The sequence below is a fragment of the Pieris napi genome, chromosome 23, assembly GCF_905475465.1.
Source record: "Pieris napi chromosome 23, ilPieNapi1.2, whole genome shotgun sequence".
Lineage (NCBI taxonomy): Eukaryota > Metazoa > Arthropoda > Insecta > Lepidoptera > Pieridae > Pieris > Pieris napi.
The window spans coordinates 5,782,680-5,807,806 of NC_062256.1; the positions used below are offsets into that span (position 1 = coordinate 5,782,680).

General features: G+C 33.2%; 1 protein-coding gene across 5 annotated transcripts in view; it reads left to right on the plus strand.

Annotated features, from left to right (window-relative positions):
• The window catches only part of LOC125061266 (eye-specific diacylglycerol kinase), a 189,996-nt gene that overhangs the window by 148,927 nt on the left and 15,942 nt on the right, over positions 1-25,127 (plus strand). For 4 of the 5 annotated variants that reach the window (XM_047666610.1, XM_047666613.1, XM_047666611.1 and 1 more), the window contains 10 exons: positions 722-925; positions 11,430-11,516; positions 11,617-11,746; positions 12,484-12,790; positions 14,708-14,876; positions 17,484-17,700; positions 18,761-18,953; positions 20,238-20,340; positions 21,021-21,211; positions 22,313-22,410. In XM_047666610.1, coding sequence (XP_047522566.1) covers positions 722-925; positions 11,430-11,516; positions 11,617-11,746; positions 12,484-12,790; positions 14,708-14,876; positions 17,484-17,700; positions 18,761-18,953; positions 20,238-20,340; positions 21,021-21,211; positions 22,313-22,410 — 1,699 coding nt within the window. The remainder of the gene's footprint in view (positions 1-721; positions 926-11,429; positions 11,517-11,616; positions 11,747-12,483; positions 12,791-14,707; positions 14,877-17,483; positions 17,701-18,760; positions 18,954-20,237; positions 20,341-21,020; positions 21,212-22,312; positions 22,411-25,127) is intronic. The other variant, XM_047666612.1, reaches the window with a different exon arrangement.

The following is a 25,127-nucleotide window of genomic DNA, read 5'->3' on the forward strand; positions in this document are numbered from 1 at the left end:
GTGGAATAAAGAAAAGTTCGCGTTGCAGGAAGGGAAAAATGTATGAATTCTAATCATAGCATTTTCTTTACTCCAGAGACGGTAGAGGGAACATTTTTCCACATTTACATTGACTTATATTATAATACTATTAAGTATGGTTTGTTTCACTCAAATAAACATTTATTCTATGACGGGGAATGGGGCATCAATTCTGTGATCAACCGTATGTACCTGAATAATTTATTTAAAAATTATTCAGGTACATACGGAGGTACAGGTACAGGAAAATTCCTCCAGACTGTTTTTATCTTACGAATATTGTGCACATTTAAAGAAAACATCTATTAGTGTACAGAAAAATACTTTCAAAGTTCAAACGGTGTGGAATAACCACAAGGATTTTTGCGTACTAGCGAACTGCGGAATCGACTTCCGGTGGGGGTCTTCCCTCAGAGATACGACCTCCAAATGTTTAAAAATCGAGTGTACTCCTTCCTCAAAGGCCGGCAACGCACCCGCTAAAAATGGTTGTCTATGGGCTGCGAAGACTGCCCTTTTTGGTCGTCCCGCAAGCTCGTTTGCCCCCTAATATATAAAAAAGATATTAGAAACCTGAAGTTTCTAATATTTGAAATGAATTAGCAAGTGTGTCATCAGATGAAGTCTATGATTCTTATACATTCGCTTGTAGGGTTCTATATAGAAAGTATTGAATCTAAAATAAACTTTTCTTTCTCAGAAACATGGAGCCCGCATGAAGTGTTCCGCGTGTAAGATTGTGGCGCACACAGCCTGCATCGATATTCTAATAGACCGTGTGCAATTTACTTGCAAACCGACGTTTAGAGATGTGGGCGTGCGACAATACAGGGAACAGACAATTACGCATCACCATTGGGTCCATAGACGCTCCGAAAAAGGAAAATGCAAGGCTTGTGGCAAGGTAAAAACCTTATGTAACGTTAGTAGAGCTTTTGTGTAGACTGTTGTTTTAATACATATTTTTATAGCTTTTTTAACTCAACAAAGGGGTAATATTATATTTTTTTTAAATTAAAATCGAAAGAAAACTTACGTTCTTCATCTCTAAACTAAATATTTGAATAAGACTTAAAGTATATATACCCTTAAAATGAATGTTCTTAACGTAAGCATTCTAAAGGTTACTTCTGGTAGAGACTCTAAACTAAAAGAGTAAATAAACTATTATTTGCAATCAAGCAAATATTTGCACATTACAAACATGACGTACATAGAAAATTATAGTGTCAACGACTAACTCCTATTTAGACTGGGCTATATATGCACAATATTGTGTGTGTAATGAATTAGGCGTAGTACCGAAAGCTTAACATGCCCGCCCGAAGCACGGTAGCTAGCTACGATATAATATTTTTTAATTAATCGAATATTGTATTTCACAAGGCAATTCAAAATGGCATACTGTTAATTGGTGATATTAATTTTATGTTAACTGGTGTGTACATAAAATAAACTATTTATTTATTTCACTATTTCTTAATAATCCACGGCTTTTTGAAAATATAGAGAATAATAAAAGGCTTTATTCACTAACCAAATACGTAATTTTAACTTAAGCGATAACATACATTTTAACATATCTATATATTTTTTTTACGCTAGTGATCAGCAGCCAGTTGGTCAGGTTGTCTTCCGACATAGATCTCCCCTTGTTTTCCACTCGTCTCTTTCACGAGCTGATCTTCTCCATCCTTCTAGGAGACCGTCTTCCCTTCTCTTTATTTCAGTCTCTTTCCCTTCTCCCATCTCTAATAAGTAATAACATATAGATTATATATACAACTTTAAAGGCAAAATAAATAACACCGCACCATAGCTACTAATTATACAATATCCTATACATTTTTATCTATTGTAAAGTTAAATATTTTCTGTTGATATTTGCGGTTTATATTTCAAAATGGTTATATCAATGAATATCGTGCAAAACTGTCACGCAGTAATAAATCACGTTATTATAATATTTTAACAATAAATATTACACAAAACTCGCCAAATCATCTGACCCAAAACATTTCGGTCAGTTACAAGGCAAACAAGCTTTTCAAATGGGCTTCGAAGCTTTATTCGGTAAATTTGGAACAACGTGAACTTTTAAGGCTGAATTCTAGGACTGTTCTACATAACTGGATTATACATGTGGTTATTACAATATATTTTGAACCCAAAATATATTTATTTACACAAAAACAAAATTAAAATATTGTTAGCGGACTAACGCCATTTTGTAGAAGAAACCTATATAAAGCGTGGCAACACCGGCGTTGACTCACTTTTATTTCGAGACTTCGTGCGGAACGGACGTGTTACTAACCTACCCTCAGTAGATTTTAAAAGTGTAAAGTACCTACACGTTCTAATCTTTTGTGTTTACTAATAATATTGTATGCCACATTATGTGCCATACATGGTTGGACATCTAGTTCTTTATAATTTTGGAAAAAAACCTATGTTATGTTACTCAGGGATAATGTTGTATTCTAATGGCGAAAGAGTTTTTGAATTCGCAACAGGTTTTTAGTATATTCGTTACAAACAGGCAAAAATACAAATGTTTTACTTTATTTCTGTATATTGCTGTTTGTCAATATAATAATTTAATATGGTACAATTCTAATAATTAAAGGTAGTATATTATTTGTTTTATTTGATATTTAAATAATGGCTGTCGAGTCTGTGAATTTATATTATTATTATTCAATATTCTTTTCTAATCTATAAACAAGGATTCAGTAGATATTGATAGATACGTGTTACGCCTTGGATATGTATCACCTTCCCTACCCACGGAACGTGTGATAAACGTACAATATATAGAAATGTATTTTGTATAATCAAGTGCTCAAGAAACGTTGTAATATGTTGTTTATCGGGAATTTAATTGTGTCTTCAAACCACATTTTGCAATGAGATGAAAATCGAGATCACATCCAATTTTATTATTAAACAATTACCTATGAATTTTCCCCCTTACCGCTTAAACAAGTGATGATTGCACACCAAAGAAAATTCCACCAGTATAAAACCAGAAACACACAACATTAAGAATTTGCTGTTCAAATACTTAACAACAGTTGAATAAATACATTGCAAGTGAGATCTTTTCACAAGTTTGTGTCTGATATGTGTTGCTTACATTAGGAAACTTTCTTTAAGTCTAGATTATATCCTTTTATACATTATTTATTTATTTTTTAACACACGTGTCTTTACTGAGACATCATGGAACATTACGATCTAGCCTAACTTAACACTAATAAGTAATTTAAATCTAACCTAATTAGCTTATTACGATGTTTAACATAAATTGTCTATTTTTCACTTACCACTTAGCACTTATGACTAACGTGCACTAACAATAATTGAAATGGTTTTGTCTTTTTCAATCTTCACACTAGGTCCGTGGTGTGAACTTAAATATTTTATTTATGGTTGCAAGAATTTAATTAGGTGGGAAAATGATAAAACAAACAAATTATACAAACAAAAACAGAACACGTTCCGAACAAAATGTTCCCTAAAAGATTGACTGAGTTCCAGACTAGTAATTAAGAAGTTAGGATAAAGGACAAATAGATGTATTTTGAAGTGAAACTTCTTTATCGACGTATGGGAGAAATTTTGTAGCAAATCGTCACGTTTTTCGGTTACGCGCCATGTTGCTTTTTGAAGTCAAACTTCTTTATCGGCGTTGAAAAAAAATTTACCGTCACATTTTTGGGTTACGCGCCATCTTTTTCTTGTCCCTACCACGGTTGATCCGAAGCCATTAATAACAAAAAAATATAATAACGATAACAATGATAGTAATGATTCTATTACAATGAAATTCTGTAATAATCTTGGTAGTAATAAGGTAAAATAAAATAATTGTATTTGTATTCATGTCTATGATAATAAAGCCTTTTGTTAAACTTTATCTAATTTAGCTTTATTTTACCAATTTCTGTAAAGTTGCATATAGTAGATCATTTTTCGAAAAATAAGGTCATAAAGAAGTTTCACTTCTTACGTGTGTAGACCTAGTACACGCACACATTTTATATAGATATTGCAATAGTCCAAATGGGTATGTTTCAATGGGGTATTTGCTTTGCTTACTTCCTGTGAATGGTGGCGGTTCTATTTACACAGCAAACATATCTCCTTCGAATTCTTCGCGATTATAACGGATAGTACTTATCTGGAGCTGGATAAATTCGATAGTTGGCTGATCAATTTTAAAGAAAGCATTGTTAAGTGCCTATCTCATACCTAATCCACTGTTTAGCTGGTGCACCAAAGGACTCTCTATCCATATGCTTAACACTTGCTTGTACGGTAAAGGAAATCATTGTGAGAGAACCAGCTTGCCTTTGACCCAAAAAGTCGACAGCGCGGAAGGCCTATTAGAAAAATCAAATCATCACTTTTGAAGTTATGCTTGTACTTATGTACGTGCGTAAGAAGTTATACTTCTTTGGCATTAATAAAAATAGTTTTTGATTGCATGCAAATAATTAATTACAATTAAATAATCAAAGACTGGAAAATCAGTCATTATAGTCAATAAAGTTCAGTTTACATTTGAAGAATTAAATAAATAAATATTTATTATTATTCTCTTACATTAAGTGTAACATAAATTCTATTATTATTCGAATGTTGTTTTTAAATTATGTCCAATGCCGTAGCATCTTCCGTGGGCAACTTCATACTGATAATTTTGTGTAACGGTGCGCGCGCATCGTAAAATTTCACTCTCATCAATTTTTCATAATGCACTTAAAGAAGTATAACTTCAAAAATTTTTAGGACAGTTAAAATTTAAACTATGTTTTTATCACACTGTTATTTATTGTTATGAAGTGCTTCAGTCGCAGAATTGTAATGATGAATTAATGGAATTAAATATTTAAAGGAAAGGCTTTCGTTCTCTTTGATGAAAAGTCCCGTTAGAAATGCCTAATGTCAGCTGTCGAAAGAAAGTACTTCGGATTATTCCCTTCATTTAAATATGTATTATTTCCCAATTCATAGAATATAATTCTTAGTTCATAGGAAAGGCCCCGCCTTTTTATTTTATTTTTATTTTAATTACCCGCCGGTCCCGCTAGGCAATTCGACTTAGGGTCCTTCAAGAAAAGAGCGTACCTTCTGGCAATGTGAGTTTCCATGGGCATCTATATTATCATCTATCATCTATATTACATAAATAATAAAATGCCGCCACGCTAAAACGCCTAATAGTTGATTTGTGAACCGTTGTGCAGTTTGTGGTATGTCTATGTGTGAAAAGATCTAAAAAATAAAACAATTGAAGTGAACTCTAAAGAAAAAAAACCGTTATTTAAATTTTTTTTAATAAATTTGAAAAAAGGTAATTGGAATCCTGATTGTATCGCCCCGTGTTTACAAAGCTTATTTTCGACTTGGGAACAGTCGGCGTTTATATATTTATTAACCGGCACATGAGCCCAGTGAGGCGGTTAATAATTCAATGTTTATAAAATATTTATAAGTATACTTGTATAAGCTGTGATCCATACAAGTTAGTCTTGATCTTGGTTAACTAGTGTTGAATAATTTCTGTTTTTAACATTTTGATTGTACGCATAATGTTACCCATTTCTGCGGTATCATGTTTTGTCGATTTAAGTCAGTGTTTCACTACGGCCACGCCCCACAGGGCCAATTAAATTATTAAGGGGCTATTCGAAAATTTTATTGTGTATCGTTAACACTAGTATCTAATGTGAAAAAATATTTTTTTTAATATTAAAAATTATGGATGTCTCTAAGAGGGGCATAAGAATTTTAGAAAGGCTAAGGCAGAGCATGCACAAAAAAGGTTTGGAAACACTAAACAAATCCAACATCAAGAATGTATTTTAAAAAAGTACCAATTAACTTCACAATTTCCTCGTGATTTATAAAAATGAATAAACACTGGTTATGGGTCTTAAAATTATCGTAAATAGCCACCCCTATCACCTTCTAACGGAAATACGTTGAATTACCAATTACCCAAAATTTTAAAGGTTTAAATTTATTTATAACCGATAAGCGTTAATAATAATTCTCACTTTAAAAAATTGACTAAACTAATAACTTTAACTAATATAATTCTTAATATTACTATGTTGGTTTAGAATATTGTAAATACTGTGTGTTGGAAATAAATAAACCATACCAAAAGTAAAATAAACTAAACTAACTAAAACGCAGAATTCGAAGTTGTTAGCTAACTAACACGAATTTATATTTTACAAACAAACCCTTTAAGCTAGAAAGCCTTTTATATTATATTTTCTGTAACCGTTTCGCTGAATATAATTTATTGTTGAATACCAGGAAAATAGCAAGGTTGAAGGTTTATTATTCTTTCTCTTTCTGTGCTTTACATTGCGTGTTCGCGCGTAACGTTTCCTTGTTCTGAGGTTGTAGAATAAATCATGGATATATTTTCTTTTGTTTGTTTACACGAATAATGTTATTGAAATATAGTTCCCTGAATAATTTGTTACAGATTAAATTCTCTTTGATGTAAACATAACTTTTGTGTAGTTTATCTAGTCTGAACTTAACAGTTTTTTTTAAATACTAATAACGAGTTATAAACTAAAATACCGAATGTCGCTCAGCGAATAAGTATCGCAATACAGCAAGGAAATGCTGGCAGCGTTAAAGGTACAATGCCACAAGGACCAAACTTTTTTAATTTATTTTTATTAATTTTTAATTATCTTTATTTTATTAGTACAATTTTAAATACTGTAAGTTTGATTGTTATGATTACTAATAAAAAATATCTTAATTTTAAATCCCGAATTATTAAGATATTAAAAAATTTGAAAATTAAGTAGTAGTAATAAAGTCCTGGCTAACTAAGCCAGCCTAGCTCCTTCCAGAAGCCCAGAAGTCTCCTACTATGATGATGTATGATACTTGGATAATCTAGCATTCTAATAGTGAAATAATTTTTCAAATCGGCTCAGTACTTTTGTTCTAAAAATTCAATATACACAGATTGTAGGCCGGCAACGCACCTTCTAAAATGGGTGTTCTTGAGCTGCGATGACGGCCCTTTTTAGGCGTCCCGTAGGCTCGTTTGTCCTTTACAAAAAAAGATTATAGAGACACGACTTCAATACGTCAATCATAAATTCTTAATAGTAATGTCTACTTTGGTAGCAAATGAATTTGGTGGTAAATATTACCGTGATGTAGAAACCTAACAACATAAAACAATTTTTTACCGGATTGAAGTAATGTATTTACAATTATTTTTCATAATTTTAAATGTAACCGACGTTTACAGCGTGCGTGGTCACGGTGACAAATGTGTGAAAGTTATGGCAATAAAAGACAATACCTAAACTAATTCCATAAGGTTGTTTCACGTCGATAATTATCCGCTAAATGTTCCACAGTTGACCTACCATCTGATCTTTATTCATAAAGCGTCTCCCAACCTCATTTATTCGGCGCCTCTCAGTAAGGAATTAACGACATGTTTTCACATATCGTTAATAATACAATTGTTTTAACGAAAGTTACTAACACAATTCTGTACCTATTTTTTACAAGTCAAATTACTGCCGTGAGCCATTCAATTAAAGATACCATAATCGAATACTAAAAGAACTACCGAAGTGACTAGTGACTGAAGTGGACAGAGAATCCATGAAGACTGCCCGCAGACAGGAATGAAATAATCATTCATCATTGTGTCATCGTGATTTGTGTACGAGGACGAGCGATACGACAGATAATTCAGTTATTAACTAATCAAAAGCTTCGTATTTGAGTTGCAGCTCTAATCTACTATTAGAGATTTTAATTGGCCAAATAATAATAATAAAACTTTATTTATGACAAAATTGATCTAACCCCACACTAGGAAGCCCCTGTGTTTTGGGTAATATTACAGTTATTTCGTGGTACATGGTGCATGTTTAAAACAATTATTTTAAGAAAAAGATGTGTTAGTGTTACATCAAGTAAAATAAAAGTCCTTATGTATACGTGGATGTATGAGTATGTGAAAGGGTGTGTGTGCGTTATACACTCTGTATTTGAGAGTATAGCTAGGAGTTGTTAAAAGCGTGCGCTGTGTCTGTGTTATTTTTTTTAATCACGGAGTCATGCTTGTAGTAAGGCCTATGTAGCATCGAAATCGAATTAAGCTAGCATAATTTTTATGTGGAAATATAATAACGGTATTTTGTTAAAATTAGGTTAAACAGGTTACATTGCAAATGGAATTTTCAGTTTAAAAAGCTCGAAAAGCTATAGATAATTAGGCTTGTTTTAATTAGCAAAACATTTTGTACAACTTTGAAAATCAATAATAGAGAATGGTAATTTTCTATTGCTACGAAAGTTACGAAAGCTACGAAATTTTACCAAAAGGGCTTTGTTCAATGTTTCTTATTGTTCTTCATTTCTCAAATCCCATTGAATTTATTATTATGAGATTTTGTACGTGTACATTTAATGCAAAAATAAAATAAGCTTCATTAACCAGGTGTAACTTATTTTTAGGCGAACATAAGGGTCATATGAAAACGGGAAGTACTGTTGATTGTATGCATAAAATGTTAAAATGATAAAAACCTTCGCGAGAACATTCACGGAAGTAGATTTTTAAGTACGAACTTTAACAAGGAGGTCGAGTTTATTTTAATGAGTTTAAAATTATGAATTGTAAACTATAATTAGGGGGCCTCATAGCCTAGCGGTCTTATTAAGTGGCAGCTAGGTGACGGGTACCGGGTTCGATTCCCGGTTCGAGGGCAAGTTTTAATTTAATTTAAATTTGTTTTCGGCCTTTGGGAGGGTTGTGCGATACCGGGCAAGTGCCTTAAACCATTCATGGAGGACACGGTCGAATTTCTAAAGACAAGCACGAATTATAAAAAAATCCTATACTTGGCGCTGGCTAATGCACAAATCGTGCCAGAGCCATAAAAAAAAACCCATATTAAATAATATTGTTAGCTACATGTAGCTTCCTTTGCTGTTAATTTTTATTTGAAAGTTTTATTATAAGTGATGAACAACTTTCATAGTTATTCTAGTACTTGCCCATTTTAAATGGACAAATCAGATTGTTTTTCTATAGGTGCTTACCAACCCAATGACACCTGCAACACTAAAAGGCTTGCAAGTGTCGGACTTCAGTCATAAGTCTCTAACTTCATGAAAAGTGTGTATATAACACTAGAAATTATAATAAATCTGTTTTTATATTCTCACGTCTCCAAAAAGAAATCTGCGGCCAAGATCTAAAAACGTGGTATCGTTTTTTTTAATAGCGACATGTTATAATTATCTGCAAAACGCAGGGAGGGAGTTGAAATCCGTAGCTGTGGTACACAGACTATAAAAAGTAGTAGTAATTTTTATGGCACTCAATATGCTAGACAGTATTTTACGAATATTAATATAGATGTATAGATAACTAATTGGTAATACAATAACGCTTCCGCGTAGTATTCCCGATAGACCTAGCGCCGAGTACCTTGTTATACATTTAAAATCATCCCACTTCTGGGATATAGACTAGTGTTAGACATAATCCACTACGCTAATAGTTTCCACACGATTTTCAGCTTTATAGGTCTTGGACCGGACATCAATTGAAAGCCAAGTTTTCGTAGTAAAAAAGGACCGATTTCTTTGAAAAACTTAAAGGCGTTGGCGAATATGGAACTAAACAGAAATCGAACGGGCATCGTCCGAATAGAATTCGTGTATTAAACTACACTGTTCAAATGGGCTTTTTGGCAAGATTTTAAAAACCATTTTGGATTATTTATTATTGACTATAGAACCTACACAAATTAGTATTTTTAAACCTGTTAAGTGATTGGCTTTAAAAATCCAAATTAAACATTAATAATTTTAAAAACCCATCAAAACTCTTTTCTAGACAAGATGGCGTCGCACCAGTCCCTATTACGTAACGTGCGTACACAACATACAACAAGTGTTTAACGTGTTAATTATGATTCCTTAATTACACAAAGGTATATTATATTACGATCAAAGACAGTCTCCGACGAATTTAAGCTCCAAGGTAGTATCAGGACTGGTGAAAATATATTATTTACAAGCGTGTTACGTCATCATGGATTCGACTAGTCTATGACCGTTCTGTGTCACGTGACTGATGTATACAGATCAATAGTTTAAATTATTGTTTTTTTTAATTAATGATTACGTATAAGTGATATTACTCTTAGCTTATAAAGGCATGTTTTATACAAATCAATATTATTTGGTACTGTCTGAGGTGTCAAAGAATTAAATTGTCGTACACGTATACTTGCCCTTAGTATATGAGGAACCTAGGTCACTGCTCCTAGTTTTAACAATATCCAAATACAGACTCACACATCATTATTGTATAACGCACGCCTTATACTTACCATTCCATTATCTATGCCATGCACTGCAACAATCATAACGCACGAACAGTACACATGCCTAAAGCCGTTATCATAATGCCACCCTGCGTCAGCACAACTACGTTTCCATATGTAAATTATTTACATCACGGCAACGTCACAACACTAAAGCGAAATGGAACTTCATTTTTAATGACACTCTAGCAGAATCGTATATGGCTTAAATATACCTTGATATATATCTTGGTATTCTTTTTTTTGTTACTGGATTTTTAACGACTCTGGATTTTGACTAACAATCAACTTATTTAATGAGCTATAACCAATAATATTACGTGACTTTAGTGAGAATAGTAAATGGCGTAATAAATTTAACATTTTAAAAACAATAAAAGATTTTTGTTTACAACGGATATACCCAAATGGACTGTATTCAAAATCACCTTTTGTATTTATTTAAAAAATGCTTGCCAACGGGCATATCAATAAAATCTTATCTAATAGTCTAGAAACAAACGGAAATTACAATAATAATTAACCGGCAAACACAGCTTTATACTTAATAACTATTACTAACAGCATTTATACAACCTATTAATTTAAAAAGCGAGAAATATAAATTATAACTTGTATGCTACATTACCGCTGAGTAACATAGGCTATATGTATTTATATCTAAAATATAAATGTCGCTGGTTAATTATAAATCGGTCTTCGAAGTTATAGACAGAAATCTAACTGCAAACAAAATACCACATGTCAAATTCTCATCGGATTTTGACAGATGCGAAAAATGGCGATGACATGGCGCCAACTAACACATATTGTTTCTGGTGCCTACAAAATGGCCGCAATGATTTCTTTGTTTTCAGCACTATTTAACTTTAAAATTAAATAATTAGATGTTACGAGAAGTTTTCTTTCTTAGTGTTTTATGCACCGCTTTTTATATGTTTTAATTTATGTTTTGTTTGTGTTGCATGTGTGTTTGCATGGTTGTTTTGTTGTCAGTCATTTCGGCGTGGCTGCTGTGGGTGGTGCGTTTCCTCAAATAAAACGTCAGAAAAGCCGATAGAAAACACTGAACTAGGAGACGCTGTGCGTATTACTGCTATAATGCTAGGCTAAACTCATTTTACTTGCTGTTATTAGTTAATTTAGTTATTAACTTTATGGATGACGATTATTTTTTTTACAGTCGCTGCAAGCGAAAATATCCTTTAGTTCCAAAGAAATTGTCGCCTTGAGTTGTTCGTGGTGTAAAGATGCATACCATAATAAAGAGAGTTGTTTTAACCTCCAGAGAATAGGAGAGGAATGTTCGTTAGGTAAGATATACTTTATTCAGATGTGAAATATTTTACATAGCATTAGTATGTACATATGTATATATAGTTTTAAGAATAGTAAATTATACAACATATAATATGCGTATTGTTACACATAAGATATGTAAGTTCGTAAATACACAGAATATAAACTGTCTTATAAAATCTAAATTAGTAAATCTACTCTTTCATCTCTTTCTGCGTTTAAGCTGATGTAAAAAGAAAGATAGTTGAGAACTTTAGTTAAATCGGGACAAAGATTAATTTTTTAGAATAACGAAAAATAATTAAAGAACCTAAAGCTACTACGAATTTCACAATCTATAATTCGCTAAAGTAAATTCGTTTAATCAAATATTTGTATGAAAAATATAAGATTTTTTAAATCGAATATTTGACTTTTTTATTTAAAAGAGTGACGGAGAGTTTATTGCCGTTGTTCTTCTCGTCCGTTCTACTTTTGAGAACTTGTAAATGTAAATTTAGAAGCATATATTTATTGACGTTCATAAGTGTATATTCAGTTACGTACATGAATATTAATTTTGATTATTATTTGACCAGATAGAAAATAGACATTTATTTTTATTTATTTATTTACACCTCGTCCCATCCATAAAAACAGTACAATTAAAATAATTATATGAAAAGGAAGGCAACTGGTGGCCTCATCGCTATCGAGCGAAGTCTTCCAGGCAACCACTATGAGAAAATTTTAAAAATAATTTCTGTTTTAGGTACACAATCTATTATTATAGTACCGCCGTCATGGATTGTAAAACTCCCCCGTCGCGGAAGCTTCAAATCGTCACTACGGAAATCGCCGAAAAAGAAAAGCGCGGGAAAGAAAAAGGGAAAAGACTCGAAGGTTGAACAAAGACCGTTCGTAATAAAGCCAATACCGACGTCAAATGTGAAACCTGTTCTCGTATTTATTAACCCCAAAAGTGGCGGCAATCAAGGTGTCAAGTTATTACAGAAATTCCAATGGCTTTTAAACCCGCGCCAAGTTTTCGATCTCACTCAAGGAGGGCCGGGGCCTGGGTAAATATATATATATACATTATCACGTTTATATCTAAAGATAAGTACGATATAATAAAATAACTATTAAGAGTTTTGGGCTCCAATTGCATTGAGGTCATATCTTTACGGGCATTTATACTAAGTACTTTTAGAAATTCTCGAAACCCAAACGAAATCAAAAGTAGGTCGTCCTCTTTGTTACTTGTACTAAAGATTTCCAAGTTAGGTGTTAAGTTAAGTCATCAGATAGCCCATGTTATTTCGAAGGAAATCAAACTCTAACACTGGCTTTATGCCGTGGTAAGTCAGTATTAGACAGTATTTTCAGTATCAAAGGTGATTAGACTTTTGCTTCAATGTTTCGTCGGGAATCAAACCTCTGATTACCATCTAAGGCGATATAACAATTGGAGGTACAAATCAATACAAAACTATACAATGCCATTAGTGTCATTGTATGTAAATGTTCGTAATACCCAGACAAATAATGAGCTAATTATTAATATACAATTATTCAAGCATGTTGCAAGTTTTACATATTATATCGCGAATTTTGATGCTATGACGTATTTCCATGATGACAATGGTTTGATAAGGAATCTACAATAATTTGAAAGAAAAAACCTTATTGATTCAGCACACATATATAATAACAATTACTTTACACACGGCCTAACACAGCTTTAAGTTGCTGGTGATAGTAACACTGATTCTCAATGGTCCCATACTTGGAATGACAGCTACACACACTGAACAAAACAAAAATGTTAACAATTAAAATCAAAAATTAGATTTAAAAAAAATTGCAAACAAATAAAACATAAGACAATGCCACTAAATTCCCAACCCAGCCGACTAATATGTCAAAAGATTTTACATTTTATCTTAAAAGACGTATTGCTTTGGATGTTGCGGATTGGAGGTGGCAGGTTGTTCCAGCATTTAGTTGCCGTATATGTGTTTGTAATACACATACACAAGTTTCTATAAAAAAAAACGTAAATGTTTTAAAGCCTAAATATTTTTTCAAAACCAAGGAAGAAATATGGTTTCCATATAAAGCCTAAACTATAAGTTGAATTAGACTATGAACTGTACCCGCTTCCTCTTATAATCTGCATCAAATGGATATGTCTATCCTTAATATAGTTCCATAGACTGCTCCAGATTCTAAAGTGCATTACGCTTCTCCGAATTAGCAATTAATACGTAAAGTGGCTGGAGCGATACAGCCTTCCTGGCTGCATTTAATTTATTAACTGTACCATGACATCGTATAGAAATCCTGAGGAAAATTGTATATTAGAAGACTTTATCAAGAGAATGTCTTACTTTAAGCTGTCTTTTAAGATAAAAATTTCATGACATTAAGGTGCATAAAATGCATCATATTATTTTTTTAAAACCAAGACTGAAGAAGACATCTTTAGCGTTTATGAGTGTAAATTTCCTAAACTATATTATATAACATAATTTAATAATTAACCTTCGTGTGTCGTCAACTATCTTCGACTGTAATTACTTAAGATGTCATGTGGAACATGGTTTAATGGTTGCAGCTCCTTACAAACGTTGTGTAAAAAAAAAAACATGGCGATTAAAAAGAGTGGCGGAGAGTTTATTGCCAGTTCTTCTCTTCCGTTCTACGCCCTTGATTTGAGAACTGGCACTAAATTTAAATTTAGAAGCATTTATATGTATTTCTTTACAGACATGTCATAAGTGTACAAAGTGTTACCGATATGATTAAATGATTTTTGAATTTGAATTTGAATTTGTAGAATTCTTAGAAAAAAAGTAGTAGAAACTCTTTGCAGTAAAACAATGAAACAATGTGTATGATGTGACGTTCGTTATTAAAAAAACAAACACATTTACGTTAAGATTAAAAGCCGCCAAAATAGTTTTGGAATGCAAATTTTATTTTTATTTCAGACTAGAGATGTTTCGTAAAGTGCCAAATTTGCGTGTGCTGGCATGTGGCGGAGATGGCACAGTGGGGTGGGTTTTAAGTGTTTTGGACAGGATTGGTGCACGGCCAGCTGTGGGTGTCCTTCCACTTGGGACTGGAAATGATCTCGCAAGAGCTTTGGGCTGGGGCGGGGTAAGATATTGAATAATACTATTATAGTATAGGTACCTACTATAAAGACCTATCTTATATTAATTTTAGCTGAAAAATAAATTATACCATTTGAGAAAAGTTTTCAGAGAAAATCTCGGAGTTTCCAATTTTATCCTATATTTAATCCAGCCAAAACATGAACCCGCTCTAAGCCGACTGACGCCATTTGAAATTTCGGCGAAATACTACATGATTTTAACATTAAAATGAAAATAATAATCTCTGCAAGAAATGTCAAACTAGGCGCCCAAATACAACACTCATTTTTAAATTTCGAACGCCTTTCTATAATTCGCCACAGATTTTAAATATTTTTCATATGCCAGAGAGCGATCACAAAAATCTATCTAAACCTATCATACAATGGTAACAATGCCTTAAAATTATTTTTATTTTAATAATAACCTCATTATTATTTAACGGAAAAATATTGTTGAGTCATACATATTATTGTTTGACCTCTAAAGGGTTTCAAGGCAGGTGACTATATTTCAATGGAAATAACTTACACAGTTATAAATTGATTGCTGAACACGATTTTATAATTAATTTAATTAAATCAAAATTTGTGTGTTATATTAATTAAACAAACGCTTATGGTTAAGAAATATTAACAACTAAATCGAAGTCTTACATATTTTTTTAAATTCCACATTCATCAATATTTATCTGTAATACTGTCAAAATTTAGGGAGTCCATAGATTATTAAAATCGAGATACATTTAGCGGAATTGTCAAAATTATTTTCGTCCGTAAACAATCCTTGGAATGAGCTAACGATTATTTTACTTTGCTAATGAAACAATTGAACACTTATTTGTTCAATGTTTCGCCAATTCAGCGAAATGTTATTTAATTCATTGAATCATACAGAATATGCAATATTTAATCGTGTTCATTTCGTTACATCGAATCATCAAAATTGGCATTGTTGATCAATTATTTTGTTAAATTTCGAATAATTTAACAGTGTTCTGTGACCTGTTCAGTTTTCTATGGGCTGTGTATCTTTAGTCTTTGGCCATTATGTCTTAGTATTTAAAGTTGAGTCATAGGACGAACTATGACGTGATATGTCAATAGACTTATTGTATTTGACAATTGACATGTATTGATAAGTAAGATAAGACTCTGAATCTGTGGGTTAAGCTCAGGTTTCCTAGAAAAGCGGTGCCGTTATCTAAAGGCCGTAATGTAGCGTTGGGTGACGTCACTCATACGTTGTCTATAAATAACATCGGAGTAGGTTTCCTAGAGAACGTTGTGTCACCGTAACGTCAAATAGCGGTGCTGTCATTTGCATGACGGCCGTCATAGCGGTGATAAACAATAGTTCAACGTTTTTCGCGTGTAGCGGTGCCCATATTTAATTAATACAATGAGTGGAAATGTGACTTGGACGAGCGAAAATGATTGTTTCTTTGCATTATGTTAAAAAGTAAAGACGGCCGTTATTAACAACCGTAAAATGACGGGCGTTAGTTAACGGCACCGCTTTTCTGTGAAACCTAAGCTTTAGAGGTTTAAAGTTTATTTGTAAGTAGTATTAATAATAAAAAATCCAATTTTATTCGTATGAAAAAGATAGGGAAAAAGGCCTATAATGCATAGCTCTTATTATTTGAACTTCTAAACTTAACCGGAAATATGTACTAGTGTACAATTTTTTTAACTAACAATTTTAAATCTACCAAAAATACCTAATGGTCTTCCATAGCGAGTTAAACTTGTCCATACAAATCTAATTTAAAGCGAGTGCCCTTACTATTATCAATCTTTCCGTTCAAAATTCTTGTATTCAAAAAGAAACGTCCCGAGCTACTTACGTTTTGAAAATTAAGGTTCAAAGTATTTGCATAATTAGGTTTCCTCACGTCTTATTTAATAAAGGGAACTGAAGTCTCAAAGGCTGGGTCAGGGATATTTTGCTACGTATATTTTATTACTTTGAGCGCGCATGTACGCTCGCTCGTACTGTGAAGGAAATGGTCAGAAATCCGGCATGTCGTAGATCCAAAAATTTACAGCGCACAGAAGGATACTATTATTCACATGGCATAGTGCACGGCGAAAAACTAAAAAAAAAAAAAAACATTTTAAGACGTGTGTACCTACGTCATGACAATGTCTGTGAGGTCCGCTAGTGAATGCCATGCGCATGGCTGATCATATATAACAAAGACAAACGTTTATTGAAATATTTATACGTTTAAGCATTTAATTTTAAATTTTTCTTGCTAGGGGCCGTCCATATTACGTAAGCACTATGGGGGGTCTTTGTTTTTCTTATTTGATGATTACGTCAACAGTAATTATTTACATTTTTACACATATATAACCCAATTGTCTATTTTGGAAAACGAAATGCATTTTCAAGGATTCCTACATAAAAATAATACGTTTATGTACCATTATTTTTGAGAGCTTACTTTTGCTGACAAGAGGAAGGGGGGGGGGATAAGCAGTAAATCTGCTTACGTAATACTTGAACGGCCCCTATAAATAAATAAGATCACAAAACAGTTACAGAAATCTCAGAATTAGCGGTTGTAGCGCTGTTGTTATATATTTCGTATTTTTTCAAGGGCTATGAAGATGAACCAATATCAAAAATCCTCGCACACATCGGCGAAAGCGACACAGTACTACTGGACCGCTGGCAGTTAACAGTAGAGCCTAACACAGCAGCCACAGGCGAAGACACCAGCAACGCGAAAGCGGATTTACCGCTGAATGTTGTTAACAATTATTTCTCTTTTGGTGTCGATGCCCACATCGCTCTCGAGTTTCACGAGGCCAGGGGTAAGTGTGAAATGTTCAAATTTTCAAATGTAAACATAACCAACACAAGTTACACAGTAAGGACACTTTAATATGCGAATTAACATCTGAACGTCAAACTGATAATATACTAAGAAATCGGTTAAATTTTTAAAAGCAGCCTTGCGATTCTGTTACTCACTTTTCGAACTCTCACAGCGGTTTTTGCAGCGGTGGTCGCGTTCAAATTAGTCGTAAAGCAGTCATTTTACGATTTGGCATTCTGATAAGGAGGGAGCTTGTAGTTTATTGTAAGCCAAGTAACACGATTTTTTTTGTTTTCAAAGCAGTTTAGTGGAAAAAATATTGAAATAATATTAGACAGTCAGTGATCTTTAGTTGGTTGCAATTGGTTCTTTTTGCCGTCATGGTATTTTGCAACATTCTCCTCTAACACCACATCTGGCACCCCTCTTATCTTTTTCGGTTCGCTGCACAAATTGAGTAGACGATCCGTATAAAAATATAGAAAATATCAAAGTTCTAACGAGCGTACTCTTCGTAGTATTCGACACGTTTCTGTTTTGCCATGTTCTGTATAGGGAGGAGTCCAGCCCGATCCACTAACATGACTATTGTCTTTATTAAAAAGAAATACAGAAAATAATACAAATATTACTTTGAGTACTTAATTAAATAAGCTTTAATTATGCGACTCTAAGTACCACTAAAACTAATTATCTAAATTAACCTATCAGTGACGGGTCTTCAAGAGTCTTTTTTTTTAAGACAATTCACACCAATTGACCTAATCCCATGTTAAGCTGGTGAAGCTTGTGTTATGGGTACTAGGCAACGGATATACATACATATTATAGATAGAAAGACATAAATACATATTTAAACACCCAAGACCTACGCACAACACCAAATGCTCATCACATCGATGTTCGTCTCAGCCGGGGATCGAACCCGGGACCCATGGATTCGCAGTACTAACCACTAGACCAATGAGTCGTCAAAGAGAAAGAGAGTCTGACTAAATGTTTTTTAAATTACAAACAGCGGTACTTATATATTTTAAATGAATATTATATTTCAGAGGCGCATCCTGAAAAGTTTAACTCTCGCATCCGGAATAAGCTCTTTTACGGAACGGCTGGCGGGAAAGATCTCATGCAAAGGAAATGGAAAGATTTAGCCGATTTCGTTACTTTGGAATGTGACGGAAAGGATCTTACCGGCGTCTTGAGGGAGCATAAAGTGCATGCGATCGTATTCTTAAACATTCCAAGGTATTTAAATTGTACCTATTTATTTTGCTTTGGTAGATAGTACCGGTGACTTGTGCTATCCTCGCTCAACGAATAAGTATCGCAATACAGCGAGGAAATCCTGCCGGCGTTAAAGGTACACTGCCACTGGGACCAACTTTTTAATTTGTTTTAATTTTCTCTTTATTAATTTTTAATGATTATTATTACTATGTAGTAGGTTATGAATATTGTAAATACTATATAGTGTCATTTATAGGAAATATACATCGTTTAACATTTAAGTATGAAACTTCTAATGGTTAAACAATGGCATTATGACTTTTGACCATATTATACATAAAAAAACGCATTTTCTTCGACAACGCTTTTTGTCATCTTTACCACATTCGTAAAAACATTTTCACTAACGATTCAAAACTTGATACTTTATGCATTTGTAAACCCTCATGCTCAAACCGAAACAATACATCATTAGTCAACAGTACTATATAAATTAGCACATTAAATATTCATTTAGTTATAATATATATCAATTTGAAGAGGCTATGCTAGGGAAAAATCGACTTACAATTTAGCACACTTGGAAGTCTATATATATCTTATTCAAATATTCCTCCTTTTTGGAAGTCAGTCAGAAATAGAAGTACAGTACAAAAATAAACCAGTAACCATTCATACTATTAGGGTAAAACTCCACTGGCGCTTAAGTGAATCTTGGTCTTGATAATGGAACGCCACAATGTTATCTGCATGATATTGTTTCCATAATATATCGTTTCATAAAATAATTCAGGAAGGAAGGTACTCATAATACCTTCTAACCATTGCACTGTTAACTAAATCATTTCTAAAACAAGCTTTATACTCAAGTCAATAATAAACTGTAATCGTAAAGGCTGGGTAAGGTATATTTAGCTACAGATAATAAAACAACACTTTTTGTCAATTTATTGTATTTAATTGTTACTTACTTAAGACTCATTTATTTTTCATATGTCAAAACCGTGTTTAATATGATACATGGGAGTTTTCTACCTTGCGACATTTTCTCAGATATGTTCAAACTTCAATGTATGTTTGTGTGGCGCGTTTGGCGAGACCCTAAACCCACCAACATTAAGTAAATAAAGTCCTTTTTTAGAACACACATCTGCTTGATCACGGGGGTAGGCTACCCCTAAGGTCCTATATAAGAAAAAAAACATTCCGAAATATATTTAATAAATTTCTGAAAAGAAGGTCTCTGACAGATGTATTGATTCTTGTACTGTGTGTTGTAAACATGTAAATATATTTTGACAGTTACGGAGGTGGTACACATCCTTGGAACAAATCCCAGGGAGCATCAGAACCCTCGACTGAAGATGGATTAATAGAAGTTGTTGGATTGACTACGTATCAATTGGTGAGCGATCTCTCTCTCTCAAATTATTATATGTATAATCTATAGTAAAAACGACTACCTAAACCAATTTTCAAAATTATTTCACCCTATACTTTGTGTGTGATTATATTTATTTCTAGAATGTTTAGCTTGAAATAATTATTTCATTAAAAAAAGTGGGCTTAGTTTTTAATTGCGAGCGATTTAGTCGTTGCGCGAGTAGCAATTTTGTCTAGAAATTAGTTAAAGTTTAGATTTGCGTTTGTAGTTTTAGTTTGGTTTGCGTCGAGCAGTGTTGGCCTAGTGGCTTCAGCGTGCGACTCTCACCCCTGAGGTCGTTGGTTTGATCACCTGCTGGGCACCAATGGACTTTCTTTATATGTGTGCTTCACCACTCTAGCGAATGATAAGGCTAGAGTGGCGAAGGAAAACATCGTGAGGAAACCGACATGTCTTAGACCCAAAAAGTCGACACTTGACAATTTGATTGAAAAAAATGATCATGAAACATGAAAGAGGCGCAGACCTAAAGAGGTTGTAGTGCCATTGCTTTTTTTATATTTAAATTTGCGTCCAACAGTGCAAACATCTGTGTTAATCCTTAATCTAGCAACACAAACAAAAACGTGGCTTCAGATAAGACTAATTACACGTGGAAGCCGTACATTAATTGACGGGAAGGTCATATACAATTGTTTCAGCCGCTGTTGCAAGCTGGCGGCCACGGTACATGCATCACTCAGTGCAAGACGGCAAAAATAGTTACCACCAAAGTGATACCCATGCAAGTTGACGGCGAGGCTTGCAGACTTGCGCCATCTGTGATCACATTGTCCATACTGAACCAGGCGATTATGCTCGCCAAGAAGAAACCGGGACGGGTTCTGGCACCGTAAGTATTAAGAGTGATTCAGAGACTTAGAACTAGGATAAATAATGATTTTGACATACGGATACTTAGCGCTAAGTTTCGATTCTGAATCTTAACCTAAGTTAAATTAATTTAAGGAGTTTTTCCACCACCATTTTGTGGAAGGAACTGAAGATGTTTTCGAAATAATAAGCAAGAGTTACATAATATTTATTTACTACAATTTATAAAAAAATACCCAGGATATTCAAAAATTGTGTTAACTAGATTTATTTCCATAACTAGAGCCTCCCACAGATTACTTAAATTAACTTGTGCTTGAGCTACCCCAGTTTAGAGAGTTATTAGGTTGGTAACTTTGATGAAAAATTCTATTTTATAGACAATGAACTCGTAAAGTCAAGATTAAAAGTCTCTCTAGAGTGGAAACAATTTAATTAAATTGCGATCGTTGCGTAAGTTGCTACGGCTTTATATATTCACTATAATTATAAAAATTAATTTTATATAAAATAATTTTTGTGCATACCATACCTATTATTACTAGATTTGAAGAGAAGAGACAGAAGCTTAAGTGCACATGACATGACTAACGCCCGAACCCAATATTGAATCCACAATCTCAGATTGAAGACAACCCTACAAAGACAATCCATTTTTGGCGACGGATAAAATGCTCTTTGTCGTACCATTTTACCGAGTTTTCACTCATGATAATCAATGTAAACCAAATAAAGTAAATAAAACGGTACGAATAACATTAAAATATACATGTGTATGTTTAAAACATAACAAACAGTTTTTTTAATTATTTAAAAAACTGGTGTAAGTTAAAATCTGTTAAAATAATTAACTGTTTTAATTAACTAACTGTAACATGAAATCTAGCTTTCGTCAACTGTCATTTTAATACAAAGGTCTATCCACAGACACCGATAAGACCTCCCATGGATAGCTCGTATCGACATATGGCAATTACAATCCGTGGATTGGTTATTGTCACACTTGTTACAACATTTGGATTAAGATTACTATCTCAGATGGTGGATTATGGATTGAGATAGGTTATTGGGCGTAAATAAGAGAAATTGCATTTTAATAGCAATAATATTTTGTTTACAGCCTTACGACGCTTGATAAGCTCAACTTTACCGTGAATATAATTACAATGGCCGACTATGAACGACACCACTACGACAAGGAACTTCTGGCTAAAGCAGGTATATTTTATAGACTTCTTTTAGAGTGCATTGGTATATATCACTACATAGTATAAAACAAAGTCGCTTTCTCTGTCCCTATGTCCCTTTGTATGCTTAAATCTTTGAAACTACACAACGGGTTTTGATGCGGTTTTTTTTAATAGATAGAGTGATTCAAGAGGAAGGTTTATATGTATAATCCATTCATCCATTAAATAGGGGAGAAGTACTGTTATTTTTTAGGTTTCTAATGTGATGTCGTAAATAATTACATTTTTTCCGCTTACATTGCAAACGCAGGCTGAACCCTACGAGTTTTATCAAAATAATGTACTAAGTATTGTACACATTGAAAAGGTCTACAGAAAAGTCCGTGATGGTATATGTCTATCTCTTATGGATAACCCACAATAACTTTTTTTTGTCATTTACTTTTTACGACAAATAATGGCTAATTTTCGAAGCGATTTTAACCAATACAGCATTAATCCTTAACCAATTAAATACCTTGAATACATTGTTCATTTAATATAGATCTATATGGCCCTTTACAGCATATGATTTAAATGAATATTTCGAAGATATTACAAATTTAAAAATTGCGGGACGCAACGCGTCGGAGGCCGCGGTTCTCCCTATACTTTATAGCACTTTGAATTTAGTATCAGCATTGCATCCGTGCGAAGCCGGGGCGGGTCGCTAGTAATTTAATATAATTAAAACGACAGACCATCGCTAATATAATCCTTCTAGTTATATAAAAGCAGTGTTGGCCTAGTGGCAGCAGCGTGCGACTCTCATACCTGATGTCGTAGGTTCGATCCCCGGCTGTGTTGTATTAAATTTAAAATTATCATGAAACAGAAATCTGAGGCCAAGACCTAAAGAGGTTGTAGCGCCACTGATTTATTTTATTTATTTATTTTAGTTTTATAAAATAATAATATATGAAGATATAGTTATCCAGATCCATCGCCTAGGAATTACGTTCCCGTCTAGGTCTGGGTTTCTTCTACCTTCGTTCTTCTTACACTTAGTACATATACAGATAAACTATAAGGGAGACTGGCGGCCTTATCGCTAACTAGCGATCTATTCCAGTCAACCCTAGTAAGGAAAACGAAATACTAAGATAAAAGTGCAAAGTTATTAATTAACAAAAATAAAATTACAAGCAGCAATGCAGAATTATACAAAAAGTGTATGCTAATCTTAAGAGTTTATTCATGGACCTTAGGATTTTGCAACAAGCATTGATACGGTTTATGAAAAAAAGCACAAACCAAGTATACATATACAGGGTGGCCAAAAAGTCGTGGATCAAACGCAAATAGGGGATAGATGATCATCATGATGGTCATCAGCGGCAAAAAATTGTTCTACGGGAGGTCTCTAAGGTCAACCCCTGCAGAGTTATGATTTATTTTGGTTTTTATATGAAAATTGACTTTTTTTAATAATTCTTCTTAAAACTCGAAAAAATCTACACCCTGTATCTTTTTCATAATATCCACTAGATTGGTACTGATGAGTTCTTGCGTTAGACATACTATTTATAGTTGTTTATTGAGTGTATTGAAGATAATATTAAGTTATACGATATAACATTTTTTCAAATCATAACTTTTTGTTTATTTCGGACCCCACTGTGAAAAAAAATTACTCTACCGAAAAGTGACCCTGTACCACAAGTTTTGGCGCATTTAATATGGATTCTGAAAAGGTTATACACACGGCCATGAGTCGCTCTAATATCTTTCTGGGACGAAAAAACAACAACGATTCGGACTTATGATAGATTATTTACCTACCTGTGACCAGAACTGTGTAAATCGGACTAGATTCAAAAAATTGGACAGATGGCTGGAGGGTTACGTAGGAATTTGATTAGACGGTGCAGATTAAGTATTATGGTCAGAGTCAGGAATATTGAGCATATTTTATTGTAAAATATTTTGTTTCCTACAAACAACCACTGAGAAATAATTGTTTTAATACAATTATTATTTCACAATCGTTGTTTGTAATTCTTCCTAGAAAGATATTAGAGCGACTCATGGCCACGTGTAATACCTTTTCAGAATCCCTATTAAATGCGCCAAAACTTGTAGTACAGGGACACTTTTCGGTGGAGTAATTTTTTTTCACAGTGGGGTCCAAAGTAAAGAAAAATTTATGATTTGAAAAAATGTTATATCGTATCACTTAATATTATCTTGAATACACTCAATAAACAGCTATAAATAGTATGTCTAACGCAAGAAGTCATCAGTACCAATCTAGTGGATATTATGAGAAAGATACAGGATGTAGGTTTTTTCGAATTTTAATAAGAATTAGTAAAAAAAGTCAATTTTCATATAAAAATCAAAATAAATCATAACTCTGCAGGGGTTGACCTTAGAGACCTCCCGTAGAACAATTTTTTGCCGCTGATGACCTCATCTATCCCCTATTTGCGTTTGATCCACGACTTTTTGGCCACCCTGTATAAGGTTATTCTTGGCAATGTTGTGTATACCCAAATGCTTTATAAACAAAAGTATATAAAATAATAAATCGATTGTAAAATTAGTAAGTAGATGTTCAAAGTTTTTGATTATACTCAATAATAATAATTGCAAAAGTTTTATTACATAGAAACCTTCTGTATAACATAAACATTCATTAAACGACAATTTATATCTAACCAAAAAAACACACACGCATAACTTTCGTGTCTACAGAGTTATGAT